Source organism: Octopus sinensis, linkage group LG15, assembly GCF_006345805.1.
Source record: "Octopus sinensis linkage group LG15, ASM634580v1, whole genome shotgun sequence".
NCBI lineage: Eukaryota > Metazoa > Mollusca > Cephalopoda > Octopoda > Octopodidae > Octopus > Octopus sinensis.
The window spans coordinates 13,492,613-13,511,825 of NC_043011.1; the positions used below are offsets into that span (position 1 = coordinate 13,492,613).

At 37.6% G+C, this 19,213-nt stretch overlaps 1 protein-coding gene and 1 long non-coding RNA gene across 3 annotated transcripts in view; one reads left to right on the forward strand and one right to left on the reverse strand.

Moving 5' to 3' along the window:
* The window catches only part of LOC115219823 (pyruvate kinase PKM), a 43,664-nt gene extending 31,809 nt beyond the window's left edge, over nucleotides 1–11,855 (reverse strand). Inside the window, exons 1-2 of one of the 2 annotated variants that reach the window (XM_036509497.1) lie at nucleotides 11,833–11,855; nucleotides 6,292–6,477 (exon numbers count right to left, since the gene is read on the reverse strand). In XM_036509497.1, the coding sequence (XP_036365390.1) occupies nucleotides 6,292–6,427 (136 nt within the window). In that variant the 5' untranslated portion in view covers nucleotides 6,428–6,477; nucleotides 11,833–11,855. Of the gene's footprint in view, nucleotides 1–6,291; nucleotides 6,478–11,545; nucleotides 11,695–11,832 lie in introns of those variants that run through there. The other variant, XM_029790104.2, reaches the window with a different exon arrangement.
* On the forward strand, nucleotides 239–5,385 carry LOC118766214. The gene is made up of 3 exons (XR_005002119.1): nucleotides 239–251; nucleotides 4,946–4,951; nucleotides 5,266–5,385. It is a non-coding gene; the product is annotated as an uncharacterized LOC118766214 (long non-coding RNA).
* Nucleotides 11,856–19,213: the final 7,358 nt, after the last annotated feature.

The following is a 19,213-nucleotide window of genomic DNA, read 5'->3' on the forward strand; positions in this document are numbered from 1 at the left end:
TTGCTTCTAAATGTCAAGGTATAATCCAGTAGAGAATAAGAGATTAAAGAGTTTGTGAAAACAGTAGCAAGTGGTATTGCTAATTGTGACATCGTTGTTCAGAAGAGGAAGAAAAGAGATGTTCACAAAGTTGGTGAAGGTCCTTTTGGAATTGGGGCTAAAAGGAGCTACAACAGTCTGAGAGGCTATTAATCCCTTAACCCTTTCATTACTGTATTTATTTTAAGATGCTCTGTGTTTCTTTCAATTAAGTTTAGATATAACAAAGACTTTAGTAAAATAACTTAGTTATCATTCAGCTAGTGTTAGGAACATAAATTGTAACTAAGGTTTGGTGGTATATTTTGATGCAAAACTTATGAAAGCAAGACATTTATACTACAGAGCCAGAGCCAGTTTCAGCTGGGTTGGTAACGAAAGGGTTAAACAAGGAACATATGTTTTACAAAATGAGATTTAAAAGCTCAAGAACATGAAATATTATTCTAAAATTTCACTGTAAATATTTCAACTGTGATTATATTATACAATGATGATGATGATGATGATGATGATTAATTGTAGATGCATATTGACAGGATTGAATGTAGGCATGGTTGGATTACAGAAAAGCATACGGCATGGTACCACACGGTTGGAAGACTTGGGAAAGTGAACATCAGATGTGGTATATTTAAAGGTGATAGCTTATCTCCATTACTATTTGTATTGACCATGATACCATTCAGTTTGATATTACGAGAAGTTAAAATATAGCTTATGATTTGGGAAAAGGATATGGTCAGATAAATCATCTCCTTTTTCATGGATGATATAAAAGATTTATGTGAAAAATGAGAAGCAGCTTGAAAGCCTTACACATACTCTTTTACTTGTTTCAGTCATTTGACTGTGGCCATGCTGGAGCACCGCCTTTAGTCGAGCAAATCGGCCCCAGGTCTTGTTCTTTGTAAGCCCAGTACTTATTCTATCGGTCTCTTTTGCCGAACTGCTAAGTGACAGGGACTTAAACACACCAGCATTGGTTGTCAAGCAATGCTAAGGGGGACAAACACAGACACACAAACACACACACACATACATATATATATATATATATATATATATATATATATATATATATATATATATATATATATATATATATATCATCATCATCATCATCATCATTTAACGTCCGCTTTCCATGCTAGCATGGGTTGGACGGTTCAACTGGGGTCTGGGGAGCCCGAAAGCTGCACCAGTCCAGTCAGATCTGGCAGTGTTTCTACAGCTGGATGCCCTTCCTAACGCCAACCACTCCGAGAGTGTAGTGGGTGATTTTATGTGCCACCGACACAGGTGCCAGACGAGGCTGGCAAACGGCCACGCTCGGATGGTGTTTTTATGTGCCACCGACACAGGTGCCAGACGAGGCTGGCAGACAGCCACGCTCGGATGGTGTTTTTTATGTGCCACCGACACAGGTGCCAGACGAGGCTGGCAGACGGCCACGCTCGGATGGTGTTTTTATGTGCCACCGACACAGGTGCCAGACGAGGCTGGCAGACGGCCACGCTCGGATGGTGTTTTTATGTGCCACCGACACAGGTGCCAGATGAGGCTGGCAAACGGCCACGATCGGATGGTGCTTGTTACGTGCCCACAGCACGGAGGCCAGTCGATGCGGTACTGGCTACGGCCACGTTCGGATGGTTTTCTTATGTGCCACGTGCCACCGGCACTGGTACCACAAAGATACAAATTCCATTGATGTTCATCTATTTTGATTTGTTTTGATTTGATTTTGATTTTCACTTGCCTCAACAGGTCTTCACAAGTGTCACAAGAAGGAAGGTATGCACAGGTGGACTGACTACGTCCCAGGTAGAGGCCATGGGTTATGGCCTGACTAGTCTTGCCGGGTCTTCGGATGGTGTTTTTATGTGCCACCGACACAGGTGCTAGATGAGGCTGGCGAACGGCCACGATCGGATGGTGTTTGTCATGTGCCCACCGCACTGACTACGGCACTGATGGATTTCTTGTGTGCCACAGGCACTGGTACCACAAGATACAAATTCCATTGATGTTCATCTATTTTGTCTATTTTGATTTTGATTTTGATTTTGATTTTCACTTGCCTCAACCGGTCTTCACAAGTGTCACAAGAAGGAAGGTATGCACAGGTGGACTGACTAGTCTTGCCGGGTCTTCGGAAGGTGTTTTTATGTGCCACCGACACAGGCGCCAGATGAGGCTGGCGAACGGCCATGATCGGATGGTGTTTGTTACGTGCCCACAGCACGGAGGCCGGTTGATGCGGAACTGGCTACGGCCACGTTCGGATGGTTCTCATGTGTGCCACCGGCACTGGTACCACAAAGTTGTGGCCACCGGCACTGGTACCACAAAGATACAGATTCCATTGATGTTCATCTATTTTGATTTGTTTTGATTTGATTTTCACTTGCCTCAACAGGTCTTCACAAGTGTCACAAGAAGGAAGGTATGCACAGGTGGACTGACTACGTCCCAGGTAGGGGCCATGGGTTATGGCCTGACTAGTCTTGCCGGGTCTTCGGATGGTGTTTTTATGTGCCACCGACACAGGTGCTAGATGAGGCTGGCGAACGGCCACGATCGGATGGTGTTTGTCATGTGCCCACAGAACGGAGGCCAGTCGATGCGGTACTGGCTACGGCCACTTTCGGAGATGGTTTTCTCTTGTGTGCCACCGGCACTGGTACCACACAAGATACAGATCCATTGATGTTCATCTATTTTGATTTGTTTTGATTTGATTTTGATTTTGATTTTCACTTGCCTCAACAGGCCTTTGATTTTCACTTGCCTCAACAGGCCTTCACAAGTATCACAAGGAGGAAGGTATGCACAGGTGGACTGACTACGTCCCAGGTAGGGGCCATGGTTTATGGCCTGACTAGTCTTGCCGGGTCTTCGGAAGGTGTTTTTATGTGCCACGACACAGGTGCTAGATGAGGCTGGCGAACGGCCACGACCGGATGGTGTTGTTATGTGCCCACAGCACGATGGCCAGTGATGCGGTACTGACTACGGCCACGTTCGGATGGATTCTTGTGTGCCACCGGCACTGGTACCACAAGGGTACTGACTACGGCCAAGCGGTACTGACTACGGCCACGTTCGGATGGATTCTTGTGTGCCACTGGCACTGGTACCACAAGGATACAAATTCCATTGATGTCATCTATTTTGATTTGTTTTGATTTTGATTTTGATTTTGATTTTCACTTGCCTCAGCAGGTCTTCACAAGTCGGAAGGTATGTACAGGTGGACTGACTACGTCCCAGGTAGGGGCCACGGGTTGTGACCTGACTAGTCTTGCCGGGTCTTCGGATGGTGTTTTTATGTGCCACCATGTTCCCACAGCACGGAGGCCAGTCGATGCGGTACTGGCTACGGCCACGTTCGGATGGTTTTCTTGTGTGCCACAGGCACTGGTACCACAAAGATACAAATTCCATTGATGTTCATCTATTTTGATTGATTTTGATTTTCACTTGCCTCAGCAGGTCTTCACAAGTGTCACAAGAAGGAAGGTATGCACAGGTGGATCGACTACGTCCCAGGTAGGGGCCACGGGATATGGCCTGACTAGTCCTGCCGGGTCCTCTCATGCACAGCACACTTCCATAGGACTCGGTCTTCAGTCATTTCCTTGGTGAGACCTAAAGTTCGAAGGTCGTGCTTCACCACCTCGTCCCAGGTTTTCCTGGGTCTACCTCTTCCACAGGTTCCCTCAACTGCTAGGGTGTAGCACTTTTGCACACAACTATCTTCAGCCATTCTCGTCACATGACCATACCAGCGCAGCCGTCTCTCTTGCACACCACAACTGACACTTCTTAGGTTCAACTTTTCTCTCAAAGTACTTACACTCTGACGATTATGAACACTATATATATATATATATATATATATATACATATATACGACAGGCTTCTTTCAGTTTCCGTCTACCAAATCCACTCACAAGGCATTGGTCAGCCTGGGGCTATATCAGAAGACACTTGCCCAAGATGCCACGCAGTGGGACTGAACCCGGAACCATGTGGTTGGTTAGCAAGCTACTTACCACGTTCACATTTTCTACATCAAATGATGTAGGTGTAGAATTTGGGATTGAAAAGTATACTATATTGGTAATGAAAGAAGGAAGATTTGAAAAGATCCAGGAAATTGAAATGCCAAATGGATAAACAATAAAAAAACAGTTGAGAAAGGACAGTGTGATAAGTATTTGGGAATACAGCAGGCAGATGAAATAAAACATGAAGAAATGAAATGAACTACACATAGGAAAGTGAAGAAATATTACAGTCAAACAGTGACATACAGGAACTTAACAGAAAAAACTAGAAAGCTGTTGGCAATGTATGGAGCCCACCATCCAAAAGGTGATATTTATCAGCTGTACTTGAAGAGAGACCAGAGTGAAAGAGGCTTAACGGCTGAGGAAGAGTGTGTACAGACAGAAAGAAAATGCCTACTAGAATATCTAGAGAACACAAAGAAATTACTAAAGGCAGTGGATAAAGAACAGGTGATCAGTTTGGAATGAGAGAAAAGGATAAAAATGAAATTCAAGAGAGCAGACTGAAGAGAAACCTTTGCATGGTCAGTTTTGGAAAGCCATTGAGGATGTATGTGGAACAACCTGGGCTTGGTTTAAAAATGAGCAGTTAAAAAAAGAAACATAGGGCCTTATAATAACAGTTCAAGATCAAGTGTTGAAATCAAACAACTCAAGAAAATACGTGTATGGGTAGAAGGTGTCAGCAAAATGTGAAAGTTTGGGTTGAAGGTGTCAGCAAAAGGTGAAAGTTTGGGTTGAAGGTGTTAGCAAAATGTGAAAGTTTGGGTCAAAGGTGTCAGCAAAATGTGGAAGCTTTGTCAGAAACTGGGATTTAAAACTGGAAGTGCTTGGTGTGATCATTAGGTTGAAAGAGTGTTTGAGTTGGAGAATGCAAGAATTTATAGAATTTTCCCATTCAAACAGATAAGAAGCTAGAAAATAATAAACCAGACATAAGTGTAATAGACAAGGAAAAGCGAATTGCTTACTAATTGATCCATCATGTCCATTCAATTCCAGGATTGTAACGAAAGAGGAAGAAAAATGAAAAAAAAATACAATCCCATAAAATTTGAAATTGTGAGAATTTGGAGTATGATGGAAACTGTAAAGATTGAGCCTGTAATAATTGGTAATAATTAGGGAACTGTGAATAATGCTACAGACAAATGGTTGAAGGAGAGTGGAACAGAATGTCCTGTAGAGCTTCTACGGAAAGTTTGCCTCTTAGGGACAGGGAAGATTATCAGAAGGGTTTTGAGCCCTTGAAAGATTATTGAAAGCTTGTGGATGTCTAAGGTGACTTGCTACCCACATAAATTCTACGAGGAATAATAATAACAAAGCTGACTCAAAATTAGCAACAACAACAACAGCAAGAAGAAGAAGAAGAAGAAGAAGAAGAAGAAGAAGAAGAAGAAGAAGAAGAAGAAGAAGAAGAAGAAGAAGAAGAAGAAGAAGAAGAAGAAGAAGAAGAAGAAGAAGAAGAAGAAGAAGAAGAAGAAGAAGAAGAAGAAGAAGAAGAAGAAATCCAGCAACAACAACAACAACAACAACAAGCATCTACAGCATCCCAAAAAGTGATTTCCAGAAATGTTTCCACTAGTGGCAGGAACACTGGCAGAAGTGTGTAGACTCCCAAAGCAAATTCTTTGAAGGAGACTAAATCAAAGTGGTGAGTTTTTTTAATTTTACTTGTTTTTTGGTCAAAGGTCGGATACTTTTTGACTACAACACATATATGGCAGATTTCTTGTACAGTTTCCATCTACCAAATATCACACACAAAACATCAATTAACCAGAGTCTGTTGTACATGACCCTTACCCAACATTATCAATTCTTGAATTTAAAAACTATCTGTGATAATAACTAGAGCACATTTACTTTCGTTTGTTTTCACTATTTTGATTGATAATATGGTGATTTTGGTACTAAATTGACATTGCTTCCTTTACAATGCAAATGTTTTTGGGAAAAGAATTCCAAGTGCTTCTCTAGAAATCTGAAACTTTCTAAGAAATCTTTTATTTTAAATCATAATCTATTTGTTAATTCTTATGTTAAATCATCCAAATTAGATAGTTAATTGTAAAAGGTGAAGTGATTTATTATTTTTGTCGAAAATTCTTGCTACAAAAAAGAAGGAACATGGTTTTCAAAAACAAAATAAATGGAAAATTGTACTCACCTACAGTAGCTATGATGCTGGTCATATGCGGCATCTTTACCTGAGGTGTATCAATATCCAAGGAACAAAGGTGTTCCAAGAAGGAATATTCCTTCTCTTCCGAAAACCCCTTTGACTGTGTTATAGCATCAACCATCTTTACTGATCAGAGTTGGAAGAGACAAAGCATAAAATCTAAAGAGTCAGCTGGAAAAATAAAAGGGGAAATTGATATTGAGTTTTAAATTAGTATAACAGAATGAGATTAATGTGAAAGGGAACAGATATTTAAAGTAGTAATAGTAATGATTTCTTTTATTGGCCACAAGGGCCCAAGACATGGAGGGCAATAACAAAGGATCAGATACGGATCTTTTCGGTTTGAACGGCAGTTTTTTCTAGCGGTGTCATATGAAATTGTCACCCATAATTATGACCCTAGTATCGATCTATTGCATTTCAATCTGTTTTAGGGTTAGGGTTAGGGTTAGTTAGGGTTGGGGTTAGGGGTGGGGGGAAGGGTATCTTTTTTTCTTCACAAATGTAAATAAACCCAATCTGTTTCTTAAACGGGGGACATATTCATATGGCACAGAATGTTTTTTTACCTCAATAGATGTCATTGATTGGTTGAAATTGTAGAAATTGAAAAAAAGAAACAACAACAAATATCTTACAAACTATAGAATTTTCTCAATAAAGCCAAGAGAAAAAGATGTTTTATAAACACATTCTACCAGTATACGAAGTTTAACATTTTTTAGTTACCTAGAAATTATTTTTAAAAAACTGCCGGTCAAACCGAAAAGATCCTGAGATACAATACACAAAACAGGTGGGAGTTTACATCAATCAAAGGGAGACATTGAAACATTAAAGGATATAATAAAGAATATATAAATAGAAGTTAGAGAAATAAATAAATAATTAATTAACAAAATCCCCAATAGTGAGGCATTCTACTTTAGGTAATTCGGGGTAAACTCCATGCAAAATCTCAGATTACTCTGCCATCTTCCAGTTTCTTTTCTCCTGCTTAGAAAAGCATACTCAGAGTAAATCCATTCAGTCTCTGTCTTGCCACTCTCATCCACCTTTTGATAAACATACTAGGAAGCAGCGCCTCTCTCTCTACCCACACCTTCCTCTTCAAATGATATTTAAAGGAATTGATGAGAGCTTGGCCAGGTAAGTAAGTGCCTAGGTGTGTGTCAGTTTGTCCACTGAAACACGAATAAGTTTATTCAGATACTAGGTCACTGAAAGAATATAGATTTTTGCATGTTTGGTGTGAGATGAGAAGGTATTAAATCACGACAGTTGGTAGTCCAATATATTAACTTGACAATAGATATATTTTATTTATAGACATTGTACTCCAAAAGGTCACCGATAAACACACCCGCGCGCGCGCACAGAAGGATATTTCAGGACAAAACAAAATACACAAACAAAGACATTATTAAACAGAAAAATAAAACAGATTTCGAAGAAAAATCACAGGCACATTAAAGGTACATCAAGATACATAGGGTTCAACAAAGCCACCCTAAAACCCCAACGAAAGCTTTCTTTGACCATGGAAGTGAAATGTCAAGGTTAGGTGCCCCGCCCACAACCACCGTATACCCAAATTCCGTCCATCTGTCCATCCATCCGTCCGTCCGTCCGTCCGTCCGTCCATCCATCCATCCGTCCGTCCATCCGTCCGTCCGTCCGTCCGTCCATCCATCCATCCATCCGTTCGTCCGTCCGTCCGTCCGTCCATCCATCCATCCATCCATCCGTCCGTCCGTCCGTCCGTCCATCCATCCATCCATCCGTCCGTCCGTCCGTCCGTCCGTCCGTCCGTCCATCCATCCATCCATCCGTCCGTCCGTCCGTCCGTCCGTCCATCCATCCATCCATCCATCCGTCCGTCCGTCCGTCCGTCCATCCATCCATCCATCCGTCCGTCCGTCCGTCCGTCCGTCCGTCCGTCCATCCATCCATCCACCGTCCGTCCGTCCGTCCGTCCGTCCGTCCATCCATCCATCCACCCGTCCGTCCGTCCGTCCATCCATCCATCCATCCATCCACCCGTCCGTCCGTCCGTCCGTCCGTCCATCCATCCATCCATCCACCCGTCCGTCCGTCCGTCCGTCCATCATCCATCCATCCACCCGTCCGTCCGTCCGTCCTCCGTCCGTCCATCCATCCATCCATCCATCCGTCCGTCCGTCCATCCATCCATCCGTCCATCCATCCATCCATCCATCCATCCATCCATCCATAAAACAAGGTATAAATGATGGTCGTTACATATTACTTTATTATAGTAAATTTGACTTACAGTTGTTTGCAGTAGCCATTATAGGTTCGTTATTGATGGGTTTACTTAATTGACCCTTTGATCGGTTGAGAAAAATGGAACGACCTGAAGGATCAATTTTTTCTCAACTGATCAGTGGACCGATTGAGTAAACCAATCAATATCGAACCTTTAATGATTACTGGAAACACCTGTAAGTTAAATTTACTACAATAAAGTAATATATATATATCACTGTGTAAAAAAAAACAACAAAAAACCAAAAACAAAAAAACAAAAACAACAGTATAACTGGAACACAACCATGGATTTACAATATAGATCCTACCACCTGAATACTCGGAGTTCTTTACTATCTAAACAGTACCGTTAGCCTGGTGTACTAAGTATTTTGTCCGGATTGATAATCCACCCCACACTCTCTCTCTCTCATACATTCATACACACACACACACACATACACATATTTATAAATTAAATATACACACACATACGAACACTTTCCTATAAGAACAGAGAGATATGCGGAAATGCTTTTTTGTCTACAGAAACAATATTTTCCTACGCCAACACATTTACCTGTACCAACAGGGAGGTGAACGTACATCCGTGTGTATAAATATGTATTATTTTTATAACTTGCATTGCTTTGGTTTAAAAAAAAAAATAAAACACACACACACATATACACATGCTTACACACACACACACACACATACATAAACATCCGATTACACACACACACATATTTATGTATACACACACACACACACAATATATATATATATATATATATATATTATATATATATATATATATATATACTGTTGTGTTTGGGGAGAGTTATTTTCTTTTTGTGCCTTATAATATAACACACTCACCGGTAAAATTTCCATTTTTTTCTTATTTTTCCTAAAATTTTCGTTGCATCTTGCAACCTTTTCATTAGTTTTGTAACATTATAAGGCGCAAAAAGAAAATGACTCTCTCCAGACACAACAGAATATGCTTCAACACACGACCTCATATAAAGAATCTTGCAAACCAAATCCAAAAACGAATTATATATATATATATGTGTGTGTGTGTGTGTGTGTGTGTGTGTGTGTATAACGAATTGCATAGATACAATGTATTGATGTTAATAGTTAAAGTTATTGCTAACATTTCATTTTATTTTATTGCTTTGTATTCCACAGGCCTGCAATAAACAGAGAAGATAAATGTTCTCAACTTTAAAACACGTTATCTGAAAACCAATTAGGATATTTTCATAGAGAGATAAAAATAAGGAACAACACTACTTTAAACGAGTGCTAATTAGAAAGAATTAAAAAACACTTTAAAACTTTTAATTATGAAATGCAGAAGCCATGATTAATCGAGAACACCTCTTGCCAATCCTGCTGATTTAACTAATAAACTCCTATATAAACTCTATGTCAAGGTCAAACTTGAAGGTTGAATATCAAGATGTTTTGATGTAAGACTTTGTACCGTTTAACTAAGATGGCTGAGGAATAAATACATGTTTCACCAGGATAATATTTAAGAATGAATTCCCTGGTTCTTAACATGTCATTGCACTGCTGTGCAAAGTTTAATGGCTGCAACGATTTCTCACGAATGCATTTCACTGCAACGTCAACATTTGAGTTAATTTTACACAATACACGAACACCGCTGACACTTGTTAAGAAATGTAAAAAAAACAGAAAGTCGTAATAACCATGTTCTATCTACTTAAAAACAGGAGAAATTGTGAAATATGTGTCATTACAAGAAATCACAGATACATGTAATCTGCAGGAGAATGTGTTTGTGTGTGATGTTATACTTGTAGTTTAAATATTTATAGCTTAATTTTACTAGTGAAAAGCTGTGAGCTCCCTGTTGAGACTAGGTGGCACGTTCGATTCTCGTCTGCGAACACGTCATTTTTCGCTCATTAACAAATTCAAACTATTTATCTACATTTTACACACACACAAACACACACGCACACACACACACACACAAACACACACACACACACACACGCGCGCACACACACACACACACCACACACACACACACACACACACACACACACACACACACACACACACACACACACTTAGCGAGTTCGAACCAAAGAGGAGGCTTCTAGATAGATAGTCACCCGATGAGCTCGTCTTCTACCAGGACGGACACATTGAATAATGTAGCTCTAGATATATTAAAGGCCTGAAATAATACTGGATGGTCACGATCGGAACACTTTTGATCATAGCTCATCTCGACAAGAAATAGACCGAGGTGGGGGGGTGTGTGTGATCTGATCTACAACAGTCATGAGTTATTGTTGCTTAAGTTTGGTTTTTATTAAACTCTACATAAGTGTGTGTGTACGTGACAGTGAGTGATTATAAGTATGTATGTAGGTGTGTATGTATGTATGTATGTATGTATGTATGTAGTGTGTGTTGGGGTGTGTGTAGACCACGAAACACAAATTGTGAGTTAAGAGAAGTAGTGAAGAAAGTTGTCATATTTTATGAAAACGAAAATCGTAACATGTATACATGTTACATGTATACAACACCAATCAAAATGTAAAGTGTGGATACATCGACGTGTGGATGTGTACAAAACATCCACATGTAAGTAGCACGGATATATACATGTATACTTACACGGTTTTTAAGTGTTAAAAACACGTGGGAAAACAACACGTAGTCACATTATTATTAGTACCCCGATCTGTTTGTGTAAGCACCCGACTCAACATTTTCCCTACCTAGCGTTAAAGCGACTGACTGTTAAAAACAAAAAAGCCGAAAAAAAAAATCTATATATATATATCAGTTATTTCGGGTCGCACCAGCTTTTATTTCGTAAATTACTGGGAAGATTTCAAACACAATAAAACTTATAAAAGAACTAAAGTTATCACAGATTGCTATAGAAAATCAGTGTACCTACCTTCCTAAGATGACAACTTCAAATACTGAACGTTTAACGTTATAGAAAACTGCTATATATTCATAAAAAGACAATCTGGGCTATGTGGAGGGTAGTAGTGTGCATGGGTTGGGCGAAAGTGGAAATAAAAGAGAGAAAAAGAAACTTAGTCGAAAGGGAGGGAACGGGAGAGAAAGAGAAAGGAAAAGCAAAGATGTGAATGCAAAACGTAAAAAAGGAAGTCATTTGATAACTAATAACTGAATAAATATCAACAAAAACGAGCAAATATTAATAATTAAACCAACCATAAGAAGTAAACGACTGTAACGATGTTGTACAAATTTAGTTCAACAAATTTCTCTATGTTCATATTTCAAGGTCTCTAGCTCTACAAATGTATTCTAAATTTTCTTATCAAGAGTCTCGTTTATAAACGACTCTTGAGATAAGACACTATTTATTTTTCCATCTTATATTCAGCAAGCTTGCGAGGTCAACAATACAAATCTGTATATTTATTTTGAAAATAAATGTTAGCGATACTAAAATGCAACGAACATGATAAGGAGTAACCCAGAACTTTCGAAGGTCTGTAAAGTGCAACTCGCTAAGATACTAGTCACTCGCCACACGGTCGTTGCTCGCTTGGAATACCCCCAAGTCGACGTTTAGAGGGGAAAATTATAGGTAGAAGGGAATTTCAGTTGGTTAACAGTCTGGGAAAGAAGGAATGGGTATAGTGGTTAGTATGGGATTTGAAAGGGGACAACGATTGAGGAGAGACGGTTTAGGTGGAACTGGTTCGGAACTAGGTAGCTCTGAGGGACAGTGGCAGGCCCGGACTTAGGTTAGTTTAGGTTGCTGTAGCATATATTAGAAAAAGTCTCTAATTTAAAAAAAAATATTTGATCGAACAGTATTCGATAAAGAACTAGCACTGTGACCCGGCAACGCCAGGTCATAGGGCTAGTGCATGCATATACAGCTGCATGCGTGCGCACATACATGCGAGTACTGTCCAAATCTCCGACCAATCACATACAGCTAGCTGGCATTCAATTGGCGTATCAAGTTCCGGGCATTTTGATTGGGTTTTGGATAGAAAATTCACAAAAAAGTCACTTCTATTGATTTTTTAATGGCTTTGCGGGGTGACTGGGGAAATGTAAAGATGTGCACGACCACCCTTGGACGGTTTTGAATGACCATAGAAAGTGTGAGCCCTCTAACTAAAAAATTGTGGATTTGTATAAAGGACACACACACAGACATTTTGCCGTTTATATATAGAGATTATTTTGATAGATCCAGCAATCTATTTGGAGGGTCAATATATATATATATATAAGCATTTATGTATTTGCCTTCTGGGTGCTTCACCAGCAGTATATTGGATAACTGATATCCCATAGTGGGTTACACTCATAACCCCTACCTCACTTTGTACTTTTAAGTATATATATATATATATATATAGAACCGCTGACACCAGAGTAGGGGTTATGGAAATGATTAGAAGTTTCCACTAAGGGTCTTATATTTACCTGCTAGCTAATATGTTTGAGACATTTAGATGATTAAATCAACCCTGGAAAATGATGGCTTGGATGCAATAAATTATATGGCGAATTTGATTTGCAGATCTTGATTTTATAATGCTGCGGTCATTATGATGCGCAAATTACTTGCACTATAGTATAGTTTAACAGCAAAAGGTTAAAGCAGAAATTCAACAAAATGAAATATTTATTGTTTAAAAATTCAAATTTAATTTAATGAGACTGGCTAGCATTTGAGAGTCTGTTAGTAATAATCTAATTCAATCTACCGATCCTATTTATGAGAAAAAATAATAATTAAACTCAATTTATTGTATGATGACTTTAATATTTCGAGAGACAGAAACAGAACGACAAATGTATTTATTTGCATCTAATAAAAAATTTAATAAGTTTGTCCATCTGCCATTGGCATTTATTTTGAACATTGGAACTTGTTTAAATTAAAGTGTATTGGATGTTGACAATATTGGAAATAACCAGTTATTCATAAAAGTTGAAGGCAAATTGGTTCTATAGAAATAAAGCATTTAGAACTTGGTGTGGAACCTGTAATTTTACTACTAGCTTGACCTGACACTGAGCAGAAACTATTGTAGTAGCAGTAGAAGAGGCCGTGTGAATAGACAGCAGAATAGATTAGAGAGTTTGGAGACTATAGGGATATCTTTGGATTGCAATGTTTGGCCGTAATGGGACACTGATAGCCTTGGTGGTTTGAAGTGACTGAAGGTATTTTTACACCTGGTGTATGTGTATCTAATGCAGTGAACCTGGAAGTGTGAAAGGGGATAGAAATTGAGGGAATTTGCCAAGTGCATGTTGTTTGGTGTTGGCTCTAAAAGAGGTTAGCAATGTTTGAGGCTTTCCCTATTAGGGTTCTACTCACAGAAATATTGCTGATATGAAGTGGAGGGAAAGACGATTCTGCTAAATTTGGTGGAGTTTTGAGCAAAAGATCAAAAGTATCAGTCGTAATTTTGAAGATGAGATAGCTTCACACGATGCGACGAAGTCATCTTTCGCAGATCGGATAATAGCTTTGCAGATGTTACATTGCTAGTTCTAAGGTAGGTGAGTTTCACCAGAAGTTGCCGGCCTTGCTTTTTGCCCATACAATTTCAGCACAACAATGAGTGAACCTCCTGGGGATCATTGGGATTTTTATTGTGTGTGAGTTATGAAGGGACATGTCTAGAAGAATAGTTTCAGCTACTCTCCAACCTGTTTTTTCCAGCTCACCGCCTTAATAACATTAACATATTGGTAAGGTGTTTACGGTATTACAGCTTACTGAGCGAATAAGGAAAACCTGCAAAGAGATAAGAAGAGATACAAAGAGATACTAAATATGCTCGGGGTAGATACAATACCACATGAGTGAAAAGTATCTTTAAGGCCTCAATTAACTCTATTACCGCAACAGGTATTATAGATTATAGATAATATCTTTCATTATTAATTGAATTACTTTAAGGAGGTTCTGTCTCTTAACTCTCTCTCTCTCTCCTCTCTCTCTCTCTCTCTCTCTCTCTCTCTCTATCTATCTATCTATCTATCTATCTATATATATATATATATATATATATATATATATATGTGTGTGTGTGTGTGTGTGTGTGTGTATGTATGTACGTACGTATGTATGTATGTATGTATGTATGTATGTATGTATGTATGTATGTATGTATGTATGTATGTATGTATGTATGTATGTATGTATATATGAATATGCATAATGCATACGTATATGTACATAATTACATCTATACGTATATATATATGTGCATATATGGGCACAGGACGTCACGAAACGTGTACAGCAAAAAGTACGAAATACGAGTACATGGAATGTGAACTATTTTTTCGAACAACGAAAGACACAAATGGAAAACAAGACAAACAACATAAAGAATGACCCTTCATCAGTTGTTGGCTGTTTTTCTACTCTCGTATTTCGAGCATTTAACAACAATATACACTTTCGATAACATCAATATACGCTCCCGCAAAGCAAATTAAATAAAATTTGGGGTTTTGCGGAGGGTCAAAATTGGTAACACAAACAGGACAGTGAAAACAAACAGGAAGGTCTGCTAGCCTAAAAGAGGTTGTGGTGGCGAACGCGTAAATCAAACTTGGACAGGAGACAGACAAGAACAAGTCTTCCTTGTTCCAACTACAACGGAGAGAAAGAAAGAAACACAAGTTAGGAGAAGAAAAATGACCGATGGTCACGTGGGAGCCACGTGATCAAGGGAGGAGTGAAGAAGAGAGAGAGAGTGACAGAGTAATAGGATAGAATAGTGGGAGAAGAGGAGGTAAAAGAATACGAGAGAGAAAGAGAGAAAAACGAAAGAGTAAAAGGATCGTATAGGGTGCGCATCAGAGTTAAGATAAAACTTACTTGGAAGAGGATGCGTGGCGTTCAATGATATAATGATATAAGTAGCATATGTATATATATATATATATATATATATATATATATAGATATATATATATATATATATATATATATATATATATATATATAATATATATATGCATATATACATACGTATATGTACATACGTATACGTATATGTACATACTTACATGTATATACATACTTACATGTATATATGCACATGTGGGCACAGGACGTTACGAAACGTGTGCAACAAAAATCCGAAGTACGGGTATATGGAATATGAACTATGTGCGTATATATATATATAAATATATATATATATATATAGGTGTGTGTGTGTGTGTGCGTGTATGATATATATATGTATGCATGTATGTATATGTTATGTTGTTGTAATATATATATATATATATATATATATATATATATATATATATATATATATATATATATATATATATATATATATATATATATATGTGTGTGTGTGTGTGTATGTATGTATACTAGTTGGTGTAGCGGTAATTCCTGGAGTAAGATGTTCTATTGAAACGCCTTATTACTCCGATATAAGAAAGCAATTTTGTTATAACTGCCACAAAAGGTGTATTTTCCTTCATGAAAAAGTACAAAAAAACTCTCAGCTGGAGGAGGGAGAGATTGTCGGAGGTTGGCGAGAGGCAAAGACATTATTCAGCTTAGTGAAGGCATCTGGGAAATGTATAATTGCTGTCATTCACAGAAAAACTATTGTTTTACCGTGAGAAAAGTGCTGGTGAAGTGTTAAGCGAAATTTGGCAATCGAGGATTGAATCCACGCCGTGCTTGCATGAAGCCACTACAAATATGTTTTGGAATAAAGAATTTATCTACTGCCATGGAAAAAGTGTAACTGTAAAAATGCAGAATTATCGGAGTAATGGGCATTCAAAAAAGTATGTGTGTATAGAAATGTATGAATGAAGTCTTTAATGTTTAATATTCAAATCAAGGAAGTGCAATAATAATGTTTAGCAGTTCAAAAGTGTGAGTAGTGAAAAGCAGAATTAGGTCAGCTGATCGTGAGAATCAAATATTGATCGCTTCGCTAAAATCTGCAGGTGGTATGGGTTATTTCCCTTGCGTTGTTTAAACAAAATATTAGTAAAATGTAGTAGATAGAAGGATTCATTTATCGATTTTTTTCAACAATCTAAGTATGTCACAAGGTTTCCAGACATGAGTTCTACTCCTGTGTCAAATAAAGTATAAAAGTGATATTGTCTGCAAAAATTAGAAATTGGACACACAAAAAAATCAATATTCAAAGTAATCGAACATAAACAATGAAATGGGTTATTTCCCTTGAGTGTTTAAAAAAACATTGTACTGATGTAATAGGTTATTTCCCTTGGATGTTTTTTAAAAAATTAGTTATATGAGGTAGATATAAAGTTCCCCTCCATGGGCCATATTATCAATTTTTCAGCAATCTAAGTATGTCACGAGGTTTCCAGACATGAGTTCTACTCACATGTCAAGTTTCATCAAAATCAATAAAACGATGTAGGAGGAGTTAGCTAACAACGCCACAAACACACACTGATTTTCCACACATGTATTAGATATGTATGTATGTATGTATGTATGTATGTATGTATGTATGTATGTATGTATGTATGTATGTATGTATGTATGTATGTATGTATGTATCTATCTACCTAAATATATATATATATTATATATATACGTATTTAGCAGTGGTATGAAAGGCTGTGGTTTGTGGTATCCATAGCAGATCCTTAGGGAATACTTACTGAAGTACAGCATCTAGTACAGCATTTAAATAGGACGAGACACATCCCTAACACACACACACGTATGTATGTATGTATGTATTATGTAGATGAAACAGGGTCAACTGGAGAAGGGGAATATTCTTTATGTTGTATGTCTCGTTTCTGTTTTTGCTTTTATATTTTCGTTTCTCCTTGTGTTCAACGTTTTTTTTATGTCCTGTACCCATATATGCATGTATATATACATATATATGCAGGTATGTACATATATGAATGTATATATGAATATATTTATATATTATTTATATTATTATATGATCGAACGCCACACATCCTTTTCCAAGTATATATATATATATATGTGTGTGTGTGTGTGTGTGTGGTGTGTGTGTGTGTGTGTGTGTGTGTGTGTGTGTGTGTGTGTGTGTGTGTGTGTCTGTGTGTGTGTGTAGCGAATCTTGCATGCATGAAGTGGATTCGAGCCACCATAGCCAAATTTGAATTAACACTGCTACAGAACTTTTCCCACGGTGGAAAAATGGTTTTTCTCTGACAGCAGTTTTACATCTTCCAGATGCCTTTAGCCAGGCCGAAATAATGTCTTCACTACTTGACCCTTTCTAACCTCTTCTACTTCACCAAAAGCTAGAATAGATAACAAGACCACTAACTAAATCTATTGTTCTCAATGATATATCTATCCTTCTGGATAGTTATATAAACCAGCACATCCCAAGCAAAAATGAGTTAGTTACCAACCGGTGACGACTCAACGAGGTCTGGCTGACCAACCCTGGTCAGAGGGTGAAAGCAACTGTGTGACAACATCCTATAATTCTCTCTAGCTCTAATTCTGTTCTCTTACAACATCATTCTATCTGTTTCAGAAATTACTACTAAACAATGAAGAGAACCCAAACACAAACATTCTACCGCCCGTCGAGGCAAGGTGTCTTGTAACGCAACGGCAAATAAAACACTTGCTTAAAACTTTATGCATCGCCTGTCTTTCTCATCTTACAACTTGCCGTTTAAATAACAAACTTTTTATCGTCACACCAGCTGACTATCAACATTTCAATCATTATCATATTGTTACAAATCAATACGATCGTACATATATATATATATATATATATTATATATATATATATATATATATATAATATATATATATATATTATATATATATTATATATATATATATATAAACAACTTATAAACAAGGGCAAAAGAAAATTATTTCTATGCCAATATGCTGATAACAGACTTTTAAATCGTCAATTTCCACATATTATTATATACCCACTACAGAAATACGTTGTGCTGAAATCGAGGAAAGCTAGCCAACAGAGTTTTTTTAAAAAGTTCGTTATTTCTATATTGAATCAATTTCGGAATTAATCTCATAGATTTTTTCCTCGTCAGTAGAAAATACGAATAGAAATAAATGAAATACTTACATGCGCCCATTTCGTTTATTTCTTATCGTATTTTCAACTGAAGAGGAAAAAATCTATGAGATTAATTCCGAAATTGATTCAATATAGAAATAACGAACTTTTAAAAAAAAAATTCTGTTGACTAGCTTCCCGATTTCACTACAACGTATTTCTGTAGTGGGTATATAATAATATGTGGAAATTGACGATTTAAAAGTCTGTTATCAGCATATTGGCATAGAAATAATTTTCTTTCGCCCTTGTTTATAAGTTGTTTATAATTTTAATCTTTAAAGGTATTTCAATATGCTGCCAATTTTTTGAGGGAATTGTTTTCTGTAAAAAAATTCATCCTATAGTAGTAGTAGTAGTGTAGTAGTAGTAGTTAGTAGTAGTAGTATAGTAGTAGTAGTAGTAGTAGTAGTATATATATATATATATATATATATATATAATATATATATATATATATATATATATATAGTTAATCCAAA